At 40.5% G+C, this 18,998-nt stretch overlaps 1 protein-coding gene across 1 annotated transcript in view; it reads right to left on the bottom strand.

Annotated features, from left to right (window-relative positions):
* The window catches only part of CAMK4 (calcium/calmodulin dependent protein kinase IV), a 174,674-nt gene extending 160,338 nt beyond the window's left edge, over nt 1-14,336 (bottom strand). Inside the window, exon 1 of the mRNA XM_072860289.1 lies at nt 14,049-14,336. Coding sequence (XP_072716390.1) covers nt 14,049-14,227 — 179 coding nt within the window. The 5' untranslated portion in view covers nt 14,228-14,336. The remainder of the gene's footprint in view (nt 1-14,048) is intronic.
* Nucleotides 14,337-18,998: the final 4,662 nt, after the last annotated feature.

Here is an 18,998-nt window from a genome sequence, read left to right as displayed (position 1 = left end):
CAGAAACACACTGCTGTTTACTTCAGTGTTTCCATTTTTTTCCAACATGTATGTTTGTGCAATATCCCTTTGGTTTGTTATACATCTTATTTAATATTTTAATTATTGACTTTGGCATAAACTTAGGAGTATGCTGATTCAGTTTGCTGATGACAAAGGTGGGAGGCACTGGCAATACAGGAGAGGGCTGTAATATCAAAAAGGAAAAACTGTACTTACTACCTGGGGAGCGGGAGCAAGAGAAAAGGGATAAAATTTAGCTGTATTAACTGCAAGGTCGTGCATTACAGACAAATAACAAGAACATTGCTATAAAATATAAGTCTCATCAATGGCAGGCAGAGAAGGAAAATGGAAGACATACAGTTCGGGCAACAAACAACCAGACAGCTACAAACTACCAAGACAGCAGCTGTGAGAAAGGCAAATGTGATCCTGCCCCATTCAATAATGTTTATTGTTCTTATTAGAAAAGTCTGAGAATTTTATAACTGAAGTCAGCAGATAAACACAGCTTCTGCAACTTCCCTGTGTTCCAGTAGGGAAACATATAATACGAAAGCTGCACCACTTTCGGTGTAACATGTAAAACACAGTCCAAGCAGGAACCAAAGACAGAAGGTGAAAAGAGTTAAAAGAGGGACCTGCATCAAAACTCTCATAAGGCACCATGGTACAAGAGATAAACGTAGTTTGTTCTTGCAATCTGGTTACTTTCACTCAAGAATGTCTTCAGTTAACACAAAATGTAAAATGTGAAAGTGTTTGTAAATTTTAATTTGAAATTGTTGAAAAATTCCATGCTGTGAAACTGTCCCTTATCCACATCATGCCAATACTTCAATTACTCATCCTAAGTCAAAGCAAAAACAAATGCCAAAATACTGAAATTTATCATGGGATGGAAATTCTGGAGTTTCTCAAATCTGCCAATTCACTATTGTAAAGATATGCATATGTGGATAAAACAAACTTTAACAGGCATGATTCTCAAGCACAAAATATGGTCTTCCAATGGCCACACACCATTGTGGATGACTAACACATCTTGCTAATGATTATTATTCTGTTTCAGCTGTGACCAGGGAAAAAAAACAATAAAATGGTCTTACTAGGTATTCGATACAGTTGAAACACATGGTTCATAAGAAGCACCATGGCAAACTATCTAAACAGGCTATTGGGTAAATATTTATTGTATTCATTTACAAATAGCAAACATAACCAGTTCACCAAACAGGGACTGACAGGAGACAGAAAGTAAGATTTGTTGGGCTACTTATTTAAAGAATAAATTTCACCAGCTCTAATTTAGACAGTCATCTGCAAGGGAAATACATCTAATATGATTGTTTCCATCACAAATGATGTTTCATCTTTTCTAAAGTCATGCAGAAAAAGAATGTGAAGAGGTTAAAATATTTTTTTAAAATTTTTTAAATACATAAATGTTGCAAGAACAATAAAAATAGACTAGCATAGATCAGATCAAACCAGCTGAAATCACTTTACAGTAACATGGGCTATTGTCTTTTAACTAGACAAGTTGAAGATTCAAATGGTCAAAAAGATACTGTTGTGCTGAGGAGGTGAAGGCAGAGGAGGAGATGACCAAGGTTGTTTTGTCACTTGAAATTAATGATTCTCTGAAAATAGAAGAGTATTCTCTTTATGCTACTGTCAATCAAATCAACTCTGTGAGCAAGTTTTTATAGTAATGAATAAAACTGCCTTTTTCACTCAGTTTTACTCCTGTTCCACCTACTTTAGAAAATCTATTATATGAATTATGCATAGAGATGGGATTTGAAATTAAATTTAAAAAATAATTTACCTGCATATTTATTATGGAGGTATTACTGACATGGAGATGGGTTTCATCGAGAGTCAGAGCAGAAAACATGCCAGTGAATTTTAGGGTATCATCTCTTTCATTGCAGATTTTCCATTACACATTGACCCAATCTGGCAATTGATTACTGATCTTACTTAGCATTCTCTATTATTAGTTTTAACTACCAATCCAAATTCTGTTCTTGTTTGCAATTAAGATATTCTTGAATTAAACTGCTGTAAAGGGAGAATCAGATGCAATAAATTTACCAGCCTTCTTCTCCCCTGCAGCAAACAAAATGAATTTATTATTGCCTTTTTAGTGTCAGAAGTGTTGCTCCAATATTACCAGTTACTTGCTGTTCTAACAGTATTTTGTTAAGGCTAGACCTGGCTTCCTCTTTCAACTCAACTTAATCCACTGCCATTTAGCTAACAGACTTGTGTATACTGAACAGTGCGCTCCATAAGCATTTGCAGCTTCCATCAGGCTGCAAAGACTCCTAGAAAAAATAAAGGGGGGGGGGGGAAACACCCACCTTTATTATGTTTCTTCATCTGATCACCTGAAACCTAAAGTCATTAAACAAAATCATTAGTCATTTCCTAAATGATCATCAGTATCTACACCATAAAATGTTGCTTCCATTACAAAATCAACTTTGCAGCCCTTCCTTTTTTAATTTTACTACGCTAATCAGCCAGAAAATCATGAGGGTTTGAAAAGAATGTAGAGAAATTGATTACTCGCTGCCCCTACAGCACAAGGCAGGGCAAGGGGGCAGGCATCCAATGAAGCTAGCAGGTAAAAACATTCATGCACACATGTCTTACAGGTCTCTGAACTTAGATTATTTTAATCATGTCAGAGTTCTCAACATGTTTTGGGTTCAGTTTTAGCAAATCATTACTGCACAATATGGAAAACTGACAAGTAAATGTTCTCCATCAGGAAAACAAACATCGGTAAAACACTGTACACCAGATCAGAATTGTGGTTCATTAATCTAGAAAACATGTCAATAGGCTAAAAAAAAAAAACAAAAAAAAAACTAAAAAATCAGTACTCATCCATGGCAGACTTTATCTTGAGGCCTTATAAGCCTTACCAAGACACCCATTTTCTCTGCAAAAGTATAAAACTGTGTAATACCACCACATTAAAAAATATCAATGTGTGCCAAAAGAATTAAAATAATTTCTGGCCCAAAGCGTGTTCTTAAAACACTCTCATTGGTCCACAATGTGTAGACTGGTGCAGGACACCTAATAAATCAGAAACAGCAAACACCATCTTATATCCGTAGAGAATCTGAAAGAGGTACTTTCTCAAATTTTAATAAAATTCAAACAACTAATCTCCAAAGAATATAAGCAGCTAGAAGGTCTCATTGTCAACTGAAAGCTGCACAATTTATGGTCAGCCTTCCAGAAGGGGTATGAAAGTCCACTCCTTTCAACATAGTATTAAATATTTTTTACAGCTAAACACAAAATAAAATCACATAGCACATTCTTTGGTACTGGCAGTGTGCCGCCATTAACAAGGATTATTTAAAGAAAAATCAATATGAATATTATTTCAGAAGTACTTTAAGATAATGCTAGACTTCTTATTCCATGGATATTCATTAAGATCTCACAAACATTTTTATTTCCATTCATTCATGAGTGCAAAATTGTTCATTGAAAGAAATTTATTTAGATTAAATTGGAATTCCTGCATTTCATTTCCGAGCTAATCCCAACTTCTTTACATGAATTTGTTATTTACTAATGTCAGCATTTGAGTTTTTTAATAAATGAACAAATGTCAACAAGCATTTCACAATTTGTGGTGATTGATCTGATTGACTGACACCCCCCCCAGTCACATGATGCTATGCTGCCTCATTAGACAACATAAAATCAAGACATTTGTAGAACGTTTTCGTTTATGCAGTATTCAGTTCTGCTGAAGTCTGTGGAGCAATCAGGGTCATCTTCATGAATAAAACCACAATCAACTGAGTACTTTAAGATGCAGTATCAGTTCCCAAAGGCAGTGAACTGGCAGACATGGATATGCTTTAAAGATCAAAAGACTGAAAATAAGTAAAAATATTGGTGTGTTTATGATGATCTGAATTGAGAATAAACTACAAATACTTGCAAGAAGGAAAAATTATTGCGGGGAGGGCGGAAACCCTGGTTTAGAGTGATGTCTCTTCCTTAAACACAAGCAACTGCTTTTTTTTCTCCTCTGGCCTGAGAGAGGCCAGAGGAGAGATGTGTCACATGTTTCTAATGTGGAGAGTTTGGGGAAAAGGACTGTGGAGATGACATTAGTTCTGAGGTAAAGTTGCAGTTCTGGCATCTTATCTGTGGCACATGGATGCTCACAGCAAGGTATGCATCGGAGCACAGACTATACATTTGTTGAAGGCCTTAAATTTTAATGTTGTTTTTGAGGCTGTGCATTATAAATCTTGGACTTGCTTTTACCACTGCTTTATCCCCCTCCAAAAGCCATGATAAATAGATAGTAAACTGTCAAAGGACAGCATGTTTTATAATTCTTTTTTTCCTCAAAGGGGTTCCCATATTCCTTACCTTTTATTTTACATTTTATGGTTCTTGAGTTCTAGCGACTTATAAGCTACAGCATTATGTTGTTCAGGTGATTACTTCACTTGTGTCAGAATTAGCATACAGTTCCGACCATGTAATTTGTGGTTCACACAAAATAGTTTCTCTCCTGTTATCCCCTGCAGATGAAATTCAAAGCAACAAAAGCTTTGGTTGCTACAGATTGTATGGTCCCTTTCAAAGTCATATTATTGTAGGGACTCCTAACTTAGAATTATTTTACAAGGAAAGCAACAACACCTCAGCAATCTATTCTCAGGGCAACAGATGCAAATATTGATGGTCCCCAACAGTCTGTGTGTTTTAACTGATAGTAAATTATGACAGTAATGACACCATTTTTGCATTCATTCTATAACCAAAAGATACATTTGCAATGTGTATTCGTATAGTATTACATCACCACTACTCCATCTTTCTGTTTTGAACATTATATAGTCTAAGCAATTGAGCACATATAATATATATGTTGATCAAAAACCCCACACTTGAAAATGGTCTTGGATAGTTCATTCTCAATGATCTGTCCCATTGCATCATGCTAACAGATCTTAAAAAAAATACAGCTAACTAGGAAAAAAGAAGTAGGTTTCCATGTGCATGACCACAACCTTCCTACACACTCCAGTAAACTCAAGGGAAATGTCAATGTGTCCTTAAGACACATAATCCTCAGCAGTTACAGTACGTTTGGGCTGCTTCGAAGCACACTGCTAGCCGAGATACCATTCTGAGCAGAACCTTCCCTACGAACCCCATCACAACAAAACATGCAGTGACTTTCTGAAACAGGTCTTACTTCCTAGGTCAGAAATAGCTGGGAAAACATCAAAGGCAATGAACTGCAGTCTTGGAACAGAGCAAGGAAGAAGTGTTCTTTTCTTGCCTTGTTTGGATGAGTTTCCAGAGGTTTAGAGCTAACACAGATAGACTCTGGGAAAACACATACTGTGCGCTTTTGCCAGAAAAGGGGTCACTCTGAAAGACCATTCTTAACACTGAGATACAAAAGGCAAAGGTGACAACAAGAAAACAGCATGCCTCCACAACACAAAAATTCTGAAATTAAATTCTTAATGATTTGCCAGCTCAGATTTCACAGAGCTGCTAGCTCATACTCCAAAGAACAAGGAAGAAAAAAAAAATTCCTCATAAATTAGAGACAAGTTTAGTTTTTAAAAGCAGTAACCAGTAAGTTAAAATGCATTTTCTGGTGATTACTGACTGGCTGAAGACACTGACAATGCAAGGCCACATGAAGGATCACTAACAACAAATGTAAAAGTATTTCAATGGTATCAATGACTGGTTGTAAAAGCTGTCATTCTTACCCATTTTTTTAAAATGGAGGAGATAGATAGGAAAACTGTAAATATTGAAAAAGACATTAGACAAACCAAGAACATTTGGTTACCCTTTCTCAGAACAAGCATCACTGTACTGTAAAAAGAATATCTCTGGTGAAATTTGTGATTGTTCAGATAAGAAAGGTCTGCGCATTGTGAAGAGAGGAAGGATGGTGAGAATGCCTAAACGAAGAAGTCAACAGCAAATACACACATTTTTATGTTTAAATTCTGCGTCATTGTGAAAGCACAAGGGAGTACATGTTCCTTCTTTTTATGCAATCTTAACTCCTACTAATGGTTCATACATATTATACATACATACCTGAAAATAATATTCAAATCTTTGCACTTTTTTCCACACAACATGCAGTGTCAGAAGATTGCTTTCCCAATGCCCAGCCAACCTTCTAGCTAGCAGAAAACCAAAGAAGAATCATTCAGGTTTACTGCGATAAAGCCAGATCAATTTGTTGGACTATAAACAAAACTAGGGCTGGGGATTACTTTTTTTTTAATTTCCTGATTGACCTTTTCAGACCATATTCAGGAATATAAAACTTCTTTGATCTGAGTGACTGAAGAGGATAGCTAGTCCTTACTAGCAAGCACTTGGGACTTCCACAGATGGGGCACATGCTACAGCAAACAGTGAGTATTTTTTCACTGACCACCATTCATAATTGGTGGTCTTTGCAAATGTGGCTATTTACTATGTGAACAAGCATTTAAACATCTGTTACTGGTAGAATTCTGCCTATGAAACTATGTCCATTACAATCCCTTACACAATACTATGCACACTTGGACACACACCTAAAGACACAGTGGTATGAACACGTATTTGCTTCTTGTACCACAGGGCTTAGGTAAATTTACCTGCCCCCCATCTGGAATCATATAGGCTTACTACACAATCACAGTGAAATGCTTTCAACTGAACTTGAAAATACTTACTCAGTTTCAGATGTACTGTCTCTCTAACAAGCTAAAAGAACAACTTTGTAACATCCAACCCCTTGCAGACATCTTTCAAGTATGACTATTCTTGGATTAACACAAATGATACCATTACTTTCAAATCCTAAAAGCTCTATGTGCAAAAACCTTTTTCAGTATTCTTAAGAGTACTTACTTCAAGAGCTATTAATCTTCTCCATTAGGAATATAAGGTTTTTAATTAAAAAAGATAACCAAAACCAGTGACAAAAATGCATAGTGGTTGACAGAAGAAATAAATAACTTGAAAATAAATAACCGTTCTCTAATATATTTTTTCATTATTAATAGCTCTTTTTTAAGTACACGAAAGCTGTGAAAATTACACAGAATGATCATCTATTCATTCCAGCTATTCAAAACTGCTCCAGCACTCCTTTTATAGAAGACAGGTAACGGCTCAATTTATTGACAGAACAATGCATTGAGTACACAGACTAATAAGAGTACAGAGATAATGCAGTACTCTGCAACGACTAACTACTCTGTCACTGCTCACTCTAAGTACTAAATTTTGATTGATATAACATATATTCCCTTTAGCTTCCAAGTTCATTAAAACTTGAGCAGACATTGACCTGTGCATTATGTTGAACACATGGTATCACAAGCATCCTATTTAATCAACTTGCAGATTAACTACCATTAGATTCAAAGACAGTATCACTAGGACATGTAATCTAAGTATACACTAGCAAGTAGTGCGGTGCAGTAGGAGCACACCAGTGTTACAGATGGTGGCAATGTGCTGATATCAACACAAAAACTTTTTGCAGGTTTTACGTCAGATGAGCCCTGATCTGGTCCTGTGAACTGAATGTTCACAAAAGGTTAGAGTGGATTAAGTGCTCCCGAACTACATCGTCTGGTTCATCTACATACAGTCTGCTCTGTTGTGTTCCAAGAACGCCCCTTGATGCAAAGCAAAGCACAGTGAGAGGGGATAACTGGGACATTTGTTTCACAAAAGTCATTCCCGATCCAAATTAAAACCTCAGTGTAGACGCACCCACAAATTGCCTTTTAAAAATAGGAATGGTGCAATACAACATTACAAATAAAATCTCAGTGCTTCTGTAATTGGAAACATGTAGATACATGCCATTATCAGTAGTCTATTTAAGTTCATTTAAGAAATTAATTTAAGGAAAGCTTGTTTCAAACTATTTTTTATATAATACCATTATGACTTAGATATTACTGATTGTACTAAAAACCAAGTACTCTGTTTACAGAGGTAGCAGGGCAGTTTATTCCACAGAAACAAGCATTAGCATATTCCTCAAAGGCGGCGGCTAGCTTTCTAACACTAAAGAATTGTTAGCTTCTCTGACGTAGCTGTCTACGAGTGTTGACAGCTAAATGCTTTGTCCGTAGCTGATTGAATCAGCAAACCTATTTTCCATCATGGCATGATGGAAACGATGCCTCAGTCACAGTATTAACAGGAATCAGATATACACATAAGCCATTGTGAAAAATGCATATTTTATCATCTGTTTTCTGAGACCTAGTGAAGCAGGCGTTGAGTTTGCCATTCAATGCAAAACTTCTGGCTGCAGCAGAACAATGGGTTTGCCACAAATCCCAACTGTAAAGGGATTTGAACAACTGTCTGTAAAACTTACCATTTTCTAACAAGAATGGAATGTCAACTGTACCAACAAATACTCAAAAAAAGCTTTCTTCTTTTCTAACTAAGAAACATGCAGACAAAGGTAATGTTTAGACAAGTAACAATGCTTAAGATAGGCATTTGGACAACAGAGTCAATAACAATCTCCCATGGTAAGGTTCAAAATATCTACCTTAAGAGCCCATTTCTCTCCATGATCAGAGACCCTGAAGTGAAATGGTACGTCTACTCTCAGTTGTTTTTTATTTACAGAATGGTGGAGGAAATTTTCTTTTATTGCTTTTTCAACACCTAGTTTTTGAATTCTCAATCAACCAGTTGTTGAACTGACCCAGACAGAACTGAAAAAAACACTCTCCCTGCACCGAGTAAAGAATTTTAGTTGTCAAAACCCAGGCTATACATTGCAAGTTCTGGTTCCTAGTACCCAAGCGAGGACTTTCATCCAGAACACTGGGTTAAGAAGCTATAGAGCTTCCACAGAAAACATTTGCTGGTTGGTATTAATTTTTATTTATGACTCTGTGTAGATCAACATGCACTTTGATAGGGACTGACTTCCTCCCTCTTAGAGCAGTGTCTTGCTTAACAAAAATCTGACATCCTCTTTCTGACCAATTTAGCATTGGATTGATTCTCCACAACTGCACTGCTTCAGTAGAAGGAGCAAAGCGTGTGTTCACCACAGAAGGGCCTGCAGTCAAATGCTTAGGACATTTTTCAAGGGGAAAGATGAGGTGGATAGAACCCCTTCAAGAGGAAAAGGAAGTTAAAATCTTCAACTAGGGCTATGCCGGCTGGTGCAATGCATGAAGACGACCATTCTCAACATCCACCTGCCACCTTTGCCACTACCAAAAGGACCCCATGCCCTCTGTATCTCCCATCTTCGTACCTCAAGGCAAGGTCCAATGTACCTACCACAACAGTCCCAAATGAGGCCTCAGACCCACCTCTTCAACAACCTTCCCTATCAGCACAAACTGCCTGCATGAAAATGCTTGCTGCTTGCTTGAAGGTGTGAGGGACAAGCAAGTTGCAGTTCAAGGCACAATGTTTCCTCCACAACCTGGAGGAAAGGCAAATCTACACAGGCAGTTTCTGCTCAAAGACAATTCTCATCCCAGTTCAGCTAAGTACTCCATGCTCACATTCAGATAGCTAGCATCGTGTGCTGTCAGCAGCATACCTGCATCTCTTTGGAAAATCCTCAGGTCCAGTACTAAAAGTCACAAGTAAGTAAGCAAAAGTGTTACTGAAGGAGGGGCTGACCTAATTCAAATGCACCCCAAAGCAAAATGAGCAAGTGATTTTCAAAATAAACATGGCAAACAGTCTGTATAACAAATTACTCTTGAGATGAACAGAAAAAAGGCCTGTTTATTTTTTTTTTAATGAAGGAATGGAAGGGAAAATAATTGGCATACTTTCAAAGCAAAAAACTGTTTGAACTTCAAAGCATCAAGTGCAAAAACAATCCATTTCTATAAAATTATGCTTATACAAAGGAGTTACCTAATTTCACCTACTACTGCTATTACAAAAGTAGACACTACTATGACAGCACTACTCATAAATAGGATTGACAGAGTAAGACGTCATTCTGCACACTGAAATCTTGAGTTCAAACCACACATTGGATTTAAACTCTGTGCTAAGAACTCAAGGACAGAAACCACCTATGATTCAGCTCACACTGTCAATTCAAGGTAAGTTGCAAGTACTGAGCGCGTTTCAGTTTCAGGTCCTCAGCAAGGATTACACAATTGAAAGACTGCCCATGAAGGAAAAGGTAACCCTGGAAGATCCTGATTTATCATTCTTACACAAAGAAAAATGCCTGTAACTTTTCTGGATTTCTAAAAATAATTATTATTTTATTTAACCTTTGAAACTGAAAGAAAGCCCTAAGGATTTGGTTGGAAATACTTCCAGTTGCTCTTGATCATTCAATAGATCTGCAATACTCCTACAATAATAACATTAGACAGTTTCAACTTAAATAGTTATGTAGTTTGGTGCAGTTAGGCAAGAGAGTGCATGCTAAGTAAAATTCCATAATAAAAATTCCAGCAAAGAGAAATTCCTTTTTCATAATATTGCTATCAAAAAAAATGTTACTGAATTTCCTCTTCACTCAAATACCATTTTTAGACTAATCCTGAATGCATAAACTCTGTACCAAAATATACAGCATGGGTTATATAAGGCTAACAAAAGGTTTTAGTCTTTAAGGAACATACAAGTTCAGAACCTAAAATTATTAGAATTTTTTCCCAAGGGAGTGTGAAAAATAAGCTTTTAGATGAAATACACTCAGAACAAAATTCAAAAATTCCAACGATGCAACCTTCAGAGAAGGAACAGATACTCTTTGCAAAACAAAGACCAAAATTTCATCTTTACAGCATTTTGAACTCCAGTTACGCAGTACACACAAAAACCCCTTATCAGAAATGGACTAAAAGGAAGGTGAGCTAGCCAGGCATTCAGCAGGACATAAAAATAGCTGTCCTGGGTCAGAATAGAAGCCTGTCTAGCCCAGAATACTGTCTCTAACAGTGGCCAAACACAGATCCCTCAAGAAGAATATAAGAATAGAGCAAATCTGTATCAATACTGTCAAAGAATATTCTCATAACATTCAACAACTTACAGTTCAATAGTTAGTATTTTCGTGTTTAATGAGTCTTTATGGATTTCCTGAATGTAAACTTGCCTAGCTGCCTGTTAAACCCATGTAAGCTTTTAGCGTCCAGAGTATCCAGTGGCCAGGACTTCCACCACTTAACTACACACTGTGCGGAAATGACCTTACCTCCTGTGGTTCATTTTTGACTTGCTAGCTTGGTCAGATGCCCTATAGAGCTTGCATCAAAGAAAACAGCAAACACCTTTAACCAGGTGTTCTATCCACGCCACACGTGCCTCCAGACAATCTCTTTCTTAACCTCACTATAGGATTTACTAGGGAAAGAAAACAACCAAATTGTTTCTCCTCCCATTTATCTAAAATGAATTTCACCCACCATTTAAATGCCCTATCAGTCCAATAAGGTCTTTCTGCAATTCTTCATAGGCAACATTGTCTTTAAAACCCTCAATAATTTCGTAACACCAGCAAATATCACTGTTCAACCCCTTTATTTATGAGCATGTTGAGCGGCACAGACACCTGAACTGATCCCTGTGGAACTCCACTGTCAAAAGACAACTGTTTACTCCTACCCAAGCTTTTAGGCATTTATTATTTTTCTTGCTGGCAAGACCTTCCCCCATTTCTCCCATGACTCCTTAGTTGGTTATACAAGCAAGAATTACTGGCTATGATGGCTTTAGGGATTTGCCAGACATACTTTGCAGAAAGGGCACTCCTTCCAAAGGGGAAGTCCCATACTTGGCAACAGCTGTCCAAATGGAGGTCTTTGCAGTCTGAAAAAAGACATCTTCTAATCCCTGTATTTGTTAAAGGTATTTCAGGATAGTGTCTCCTGTTGGTTATTTTAGCATATTATTTTGATTTACTGCATCTAAAGGGATCACATACCCACATTTTTCAGCCTCACCTAATATACTTTCACCACTGCTAACCTAAGCAATGAATATTTTTTTGTAGATGTACTCATAATCATCTCCAAAATTACAAGGTTGGAGACAAGGTTACCAAGATAAAACAATACAGTTTTATATTACACTTAGGAACCAAGAAAGATTGTTGGATCTCCCTTATAGATTTGCTAAGATACACCTGGGCTATCAGAGGGGGTCTGAGATAAGCATCAGCACTCTGGATGCTGGCTCTGAAAGGATCTCAAAGCTAGCCTTGGGACCTAAGGACCAAGATCTCACTGCCATGCCCATTACTGCAATTTTCCCTCGGAGCATGTACCCCTCTGAGTTCTTCTCTCTCCCTTCCCTACCTCATGGCCTTTGATTAAGATGGTTCTTATCTCCTGTTTTCTTTCTGCTTTTGTTTTAAATCTTATTTCCCAGTTCTGTCCAACAGCAGAGCGGACTTAGTAGCTTGCATCGCTAAACTAGGTGGGTGTGGTTATCTTCCTTATTCAAACCTTTTGTTAGGGTTTCAGCATCTACTGTCTCACCTTGCAAGGTAGAAAAACCCACTGCACCTCAGCTTTCATTAACTCTTCCTTCCTCAGACAGGAGAGTTCACATTTTAAAACCCCTTCCCAAGCTACCCAATAAACCCATGGTGTATCACCTATACAGACTCTTCTTAAATGAAGCCCACAGTCATTAATACACATGCTGAAAGGATTCTAGACAGACCACACACAACAGTATTAATCTAGGTGACAGAGTTGGTATCAACTGCTGTTATTCAGCAGTGCACACTTTTTTTTTTGCAATTCCAGACACAAAACTGACACAATATTTCCTGCTTTACATTTTTATGTTTCTGCATAGGTGTTACCGTGAAGTCAAGTATAAATGTGGCAAGTGTATATAAACCCATGCCTATTTAAATCTGGCTAGCATGAGCAGCAGTAGTGGCAAAAAGGTAGCAGCAGATGCTTAAGACCTAGCCAGCAAGCCAAGAATGACACTATATTGTATTTCTACAGCCTTTCCTGCCCCTATCAGTTACAGTACAGCAAGCACGGGTATGCTTTGTAGCAGTAACTTCCATTGCATGCCCTTTCTGCAAAAATACTGTACCAAGGCAACCATGTTATTATCTGCAGATTTCCCACAGTCATCCAGGATTTTAATACTCTATCATTGCCAAAATTAACAATTGCTATTTGTTACCTACTGACTTACAAATTTAAGTCATCTACTGTAAACCCTTAAAAAAGCTGTCATTTGCCACTTTTTTTTTTTTAACATGTTATTTTCTACCCACAAATTCAACATGAACCAACAACTGTATTTAGAGAGCTAAAATCACACATTAGATATAGGCAACAGCACTTTGTACTAGACTTCAGTTTTAAAATAACTGAACATTTGGGACCTTTAAGTTGCCAGGCAGAAGCATCAGGGCAGTAGCGCAGAATTCATGAATGAACATGTACCAGCTCAGTCGTCTGCATTGCACTCCAATAAAAAGACTCTGCTTACAGAGGCCTATTCACGGACTCCTGTCTCGGGTGGGAGTTTTGTCAGCTCAAGGTCTAAAGGTGCTGATAATGGCGATAACGATGAAAGGTCTTGTATGAAGTCGGGCTGCGAGTAAGCTGGCATTTTAGTGCTCTCGAGGTGATGCCTACCATTCAGCTTATACAGTATTAGGTCTAGAGTCTGCAAATATAAAGGTAACCTGAGTAACGTGAAGCTGCTCATGCAGACCAGCGTTTACCGAGGCGGACTGATGCCTTGTCCTGAAAATCACTCGTTTCTTTTGGGGATTTGCACAGCTTGGCTTCCGGGAGGTATAATTTTCCTTCGAGAGCCCGCATGCCGTGAAAGCCAGCACGCTCTCCCGGTGCCGTTCACACAAACCAAAGTTTTGCCGCCCTCGCCACAGCGACGCAGTGCCGGCGGGCAGCGGGGACCCAGCCCCGGCAGCCCCGGCCCCGCCGCTCCGCCCGCGCCCCGCGCCCCGCGGCCGCCCCGCCCCGTCCCGTCCCGTCGCCGCTCACCGTCCCAGCTCGGACTCCAGCTCGAAGTAGTGGGCCAGGGTGTCCTTGTTGGAGCCGTCGATCCAGTAGTCGGGCGCGGCGGACCCGGGGCGGCCGGCGGCCGAGGAGCCGGAGGAGGATGAGGAGGAGGATGAGGAGGAGGAGGATGATGAGGAGGAGGGCATGGTGACTTTCAGCATGCCGGGACGCCTGCCGGGGGCTGATCCCTCCTCCGCACCGGCTGCAGAAAGCAGAGCGACAAGGCGGCTGGCGGCGGCGGCACCTCACCTCACCTCACTTCACCTCCCTCCCTCCTTTCCTTCCTCCCTCCCTCCCTCTCTCCTTCCTTCCTTCCCTCTCTTCCTTCCTCCTTCCTTCCCTCCCTCCCTCTCTCTCTCTGCCCCCTCCTCCTCCTCCTCCTTCTCCTCCCCCTCCTCCTCCCCCCGCGCCGCGCCGCGCCGGGCTGGGCCGGGCCGGGCTGGAGCGGCGGCGGCGGCGGCTCCCCCCAGCCCGGAGGAGCGGCGGGGGCGCCTCCGACCGGGGGGGCCCGGAGCTGCCGGCGGGCGGGGCGGAGCGCGGCGGGGCGGAGCGGGGGGCGGGCACGGTGACGGCTGCCGCGGCGCAGGGAGCCGCCCCGGGCGGGGGTCGCGCCGTCCCCGGCCCCCCGCCAGCCCCGCCGAGCCGAGTGCGGCCGGCAGCCGCCTGCCCCGGGCCCGGGGCGCTCCCCCCCGGCAGCGAGCGGCCCTCGGGGCTGGCCCGGGACGGCGGGCGCGCTGCGAGTTCACTGAAAGCATCCTGGCACAAGCGCTCGCCGGGAGCGCGGCCGCCCGCAGCCCCAAGAACGGCGGGACCGAGCTCCACGGGGGGACACCTTCACGAAGGGAGAAATGGCACCCCGATCTGGAGGGACCGCTGAGGTTTTTGCCGGGGTCGGGCGGCCCGAGCTGGACCGGCCGGCGGTGGGGCCGGGAAGGATGCGCAGCCCGTAGCGAAGTGGGCGCCACCCCGTTATGCTGCACCATTTTGCCGGGTCCAGATCTGGGATCGGTTATCAGGGTGCAGCACGGCAGTTCGGGATTTCTCTCTCGGCGTTTGCTATGCATTTGGGGAGGAGGGTATGGAGGCAGAGACCGAACAAGACAAACAGCAGTGGGAAAGAGACTGACAAATGCTCAAACGTGACTGCAAAAATACAAAAAATACAGCTTCCCTTCCCACCGCAGAACCAAAACAAGCCATAAAGAAATAAAATTGCCATGCCGCAATGCCACTCTTCATAGGTTAGGAAATCTGCAGGTGATGAAGTGCATGCAATTATGATACAGTAAGACTGACTGTAAGAACCTTAGCCAGAAGTGCCTATATAAGGGCAGTTGCTGCTGGTGTAGTGGTGAAATGAAACAGCAGCAGCTGTGTGTGCCTCGCATGCATAGCATGCCAGATCAATCCTACTCGCATCCTCTCCATGCTATTACACCCACTCTTCCTGTCACGCAAGCACAGGCAGGAGGTAAAACGGACCATGTGCAAGCCTGTGCAGCAGAAGTGACAGAAGTATTGTCCTCTAATTTTTAACCACAATCCACTAGTCTGTTTTTAAACATTGTATTCCTTGCTCAGATAAAGCACAATATCCTGTTCAGTGTTGTGTTAATTCAGGTGTATTAATGTTTTCCAAGATGTTTTGTTTCCCCCCATAAACAAGTGTCTCTTACTGTTCCCTAGCTTCCTTACACTACCCAGAGGGGGCAAGTAATCTTAACTCTGAATCTCTTAATTTCTCAAAGACCTTAAAAAAGAAATGCTCCTCTCTGCTTAACCAGATAATAGAAGAAGTACTTGCTAATCTGGTCTTTGTTAATGGTAGGAAAGGATAAAATAGATAAATGAGATAGATAAAAGAGAGATAATACCCTTTCCTCTCAAGTTTACTTTTTGCTGTTATAAAATTAAAATGTAGATCCCCGTCATGATTTGAGATTTTATCATTTTCAAATCCATATTTGAAAGTCAGGAAAAAGTAACCCAAAGTCCTATTTTGCAAACGAAGTTCTGTGCAAGCCATTTTGACAGAAACTCCAAACTTCCTTTGAGACTAACTTTGTGCCCAGAGCACCTACCGTAACAGGGCTGAGGTCAGCGCCAGAGCAGCAGACAAGCAGCCTTTTCACTGATGCTCATGCCTCCTCCCAAATCTCCAGCTCACTCTGTCTCTGCTGGTCAGTATGGAACTTTTCTTCATAAAGCTTTGGTTGCTAGGTAACATTTTTTCCTCTTATGACATTTTCTGACAGCATCTCCTGGGAGAAGAAATGGTCACTGATGATGAAAATCACACACACACACAAAATGGACAATCAGCACACTTAGAAGGCAGTGGTATTCCACATCATATCTTTGTTTAGTCAAACACCTAACATATTCTGTAACCTAAAGAGCACATATATTTCTGTTGGGGTGGGGCTTTTGTAACAATTATTTTAATAAGATTATGTTTATCCAGGTACCTGCAATCAGATTCGCATCTCAGGTGATCTAGATATGCTTACCATGAGCCTTTATGTGCTCCTTGCTAAATGACGTAGCACCAGGGGGTTTTATGTGTACTGGGCTACCTATGTGAAAGGCATTTGACTTTCCTTAAAACTCTGTCCTGAAGTGAGCTGGATCGCACCATGCTGAGAACCTAGTACTTGAAAACTGACTGGACCTTATTCTCCAGGAGCTCTACTTCCTTAAAAAATTAAAATAACAATATCCAAATATGTCCATATGGAATCAAAGAAAGTCTTCAGGTTGCGCACTGCCTGTAACCAGCACATAAATGCCTCTCTCAGTCTCCAGGAAACCAAAGGCAGCATTTCAAACGCTCGGTGCTCCACTCAGATCTATGTTAACAATGTGAAGATTTGCACTGTCATTATTGGACATAAAACTAAACCACTGATAAAACTTTGTTTACATATTTGTGACATACTATGTGTGAAATTTTATTATGGAGCTGCAAATATCATCATTTTCCTGCCAACAAACCCAGGTTGCAAACTCAGAGGAAAAAGGCAGGTCAAGGAGGCATGCATCTTTTGCAGAGGAAGCAGGTTTTATGAACAAAAAATACATGCAAGAGATGTCCAACCTTCTGCCCCTCTCCTGCCACCATAAATTTAAACCCAAAGCAGGAAGTTAATCTGGTGTGTTGGTGGAGGTGGGATGAGGAATCGTTCTGCCATCCTAGTTGCTGTGACTCTGTTTTGTGAATGCTCTTGTCCTTTCATATAGATGTCGCTGCATCAGGTATAAGGAGTCCACACTTTCCAGGGTTAACTTCAAAAATAAGTACAGGGTAATAACCTTTTAAATTTGACTTCTGAAATTTTCATACAATTCTAGCAGCTAGACCTTGGGTAGAAACTCGAGAACAAGCAAATTCTGTCCAGAGTTTTGAATAAGTAGTTCCTAGTTTGTGGACATCATTTGAAAGAGTAGCATGTTAGTCACTTGCCAGCTTAGGCTAATATTTCTTCCTGGACAAACTGCAGCATATATCTTCAAGATACTTAAATAAAAACTATTTGTTTGTCCTGTACTGCTATCATTTTTAAAAAAATAACGCAGCTTTGTATTTAAGGTACAAGGTGTCCACACCTACAGTAGAAAAGGTAATGTCATCAATAAGCAGACTGTCAGATACTGTCCTCATTAAGGAACATTTCTCTCAAAATAGTTTGCAGATACTAGAGCTTCCCTCTTTGCATTGATGATCCAGTATGGATTCCCCGTTTGCACCCATGCTAGATCTGATGCTTATCTGCTATATGCGTAATGCGAATTAGGTCTTCTGAAACAGAAGTTGCTCAAACCATGTCACATATAAGTCAAAGAAGTTCTGATCAGGGCAAATCCCAAAAGCTTTATCTTCCCTTTCTGTCACTGATTTTCCCTGCTGAATACAAAGCCTTGCATTACATTTTATTTTCTGCAACATCTTTCATTGTGCACTCAACTTCCAGTATCCCTGCATGACTATGCAAGCTTCCATTGAATGCCCATCAGTTAGGAATGCCAAAACCTTCTGCTAATTTATTTATTTTTATTTATGTAGAGGAAGCCTTATGACTTGTATCGAACAAATTCATCACAGTCTCTTAACTTATCATCTTTCATGCTGTTTTACATGTAAATCTAAGCCTACTTAATGATTTATAGAGCTGCTGGATAAAGATGGACTCTTTCATCAGCTGTGTATGTGAAGAGATTAAATCAGGTAAGAATGAACACAGTGCAGGGAGAGTGCAGCAGAATAGTGGTGGCAGTGAGGAGATGTGTTTATGCAAGAAAACAAAAATGAGGAACAGAGAGATCCTTTGTAGAGTGGCAATAGGAGAAAAGGACAGTAGCAACATGCCCTTTTGCCTCAATCGCTACTCGTACATTTTGAAGTCAAGACCATTTTTTTCCAATGTCTGGGAAAAGCAAACATGTAAGTGGGGATTAAAAAAGCAATTGCTTGAAGATGAACTGTTAGAAAACAATGTGATTCAGCCATCCCTGAACCACATTATGGGGACCCCAGGTATCAATAGGGTCATTTTATAGTCATTGCAGGAGGACGCACAGAACAGTTATCTTTGCAACATAGTCACGGCACTTATCTTCCCTGTCCCTCTTTAAGTGATTCAGTCAATCCTTTGATTTCTAGAATGTAGAAGGATACTTGAAGCATTCCCTTTCATTTTGCAGGATCAAACAGCATGCTTTGGTTTGCTAAAGAAAATAAAGCTGATCCACAAGCCTATATGAGTCATTAAATCCAAATAAACCAACCCCTTGAGGGCAGGCTTCACAAGCCAAAAGTCGCCTAGTAGGACCCACAGAAATTAAACATAGCCCTTCCTGAGTGAAGCCCACTTAGCTGCTTCTGCCTCTCTAATCCTTGCTCAAACAAAATCCAACTGGACGTCCTCTGCCATT

This window comes from Ciconia boyciana, chromosome 4, assembly GCF_034638445.1.
Source record: "Ciconia boyciana chromosome 4, ASM3463844v1, whole genome shotgun sequence".
NCBI classification, from domain to species: domain Eukaryota; kingdom Metazoa; phylum Chordata; class Aves; order Ciconiiformes; family Ciconiidae; genus Ciconia; species Ciconia boyciana.
Note: the sequence above shows the minus strand (reverse complement) of the source record. Positions and strands in the feature narration are given on the sequence as shown.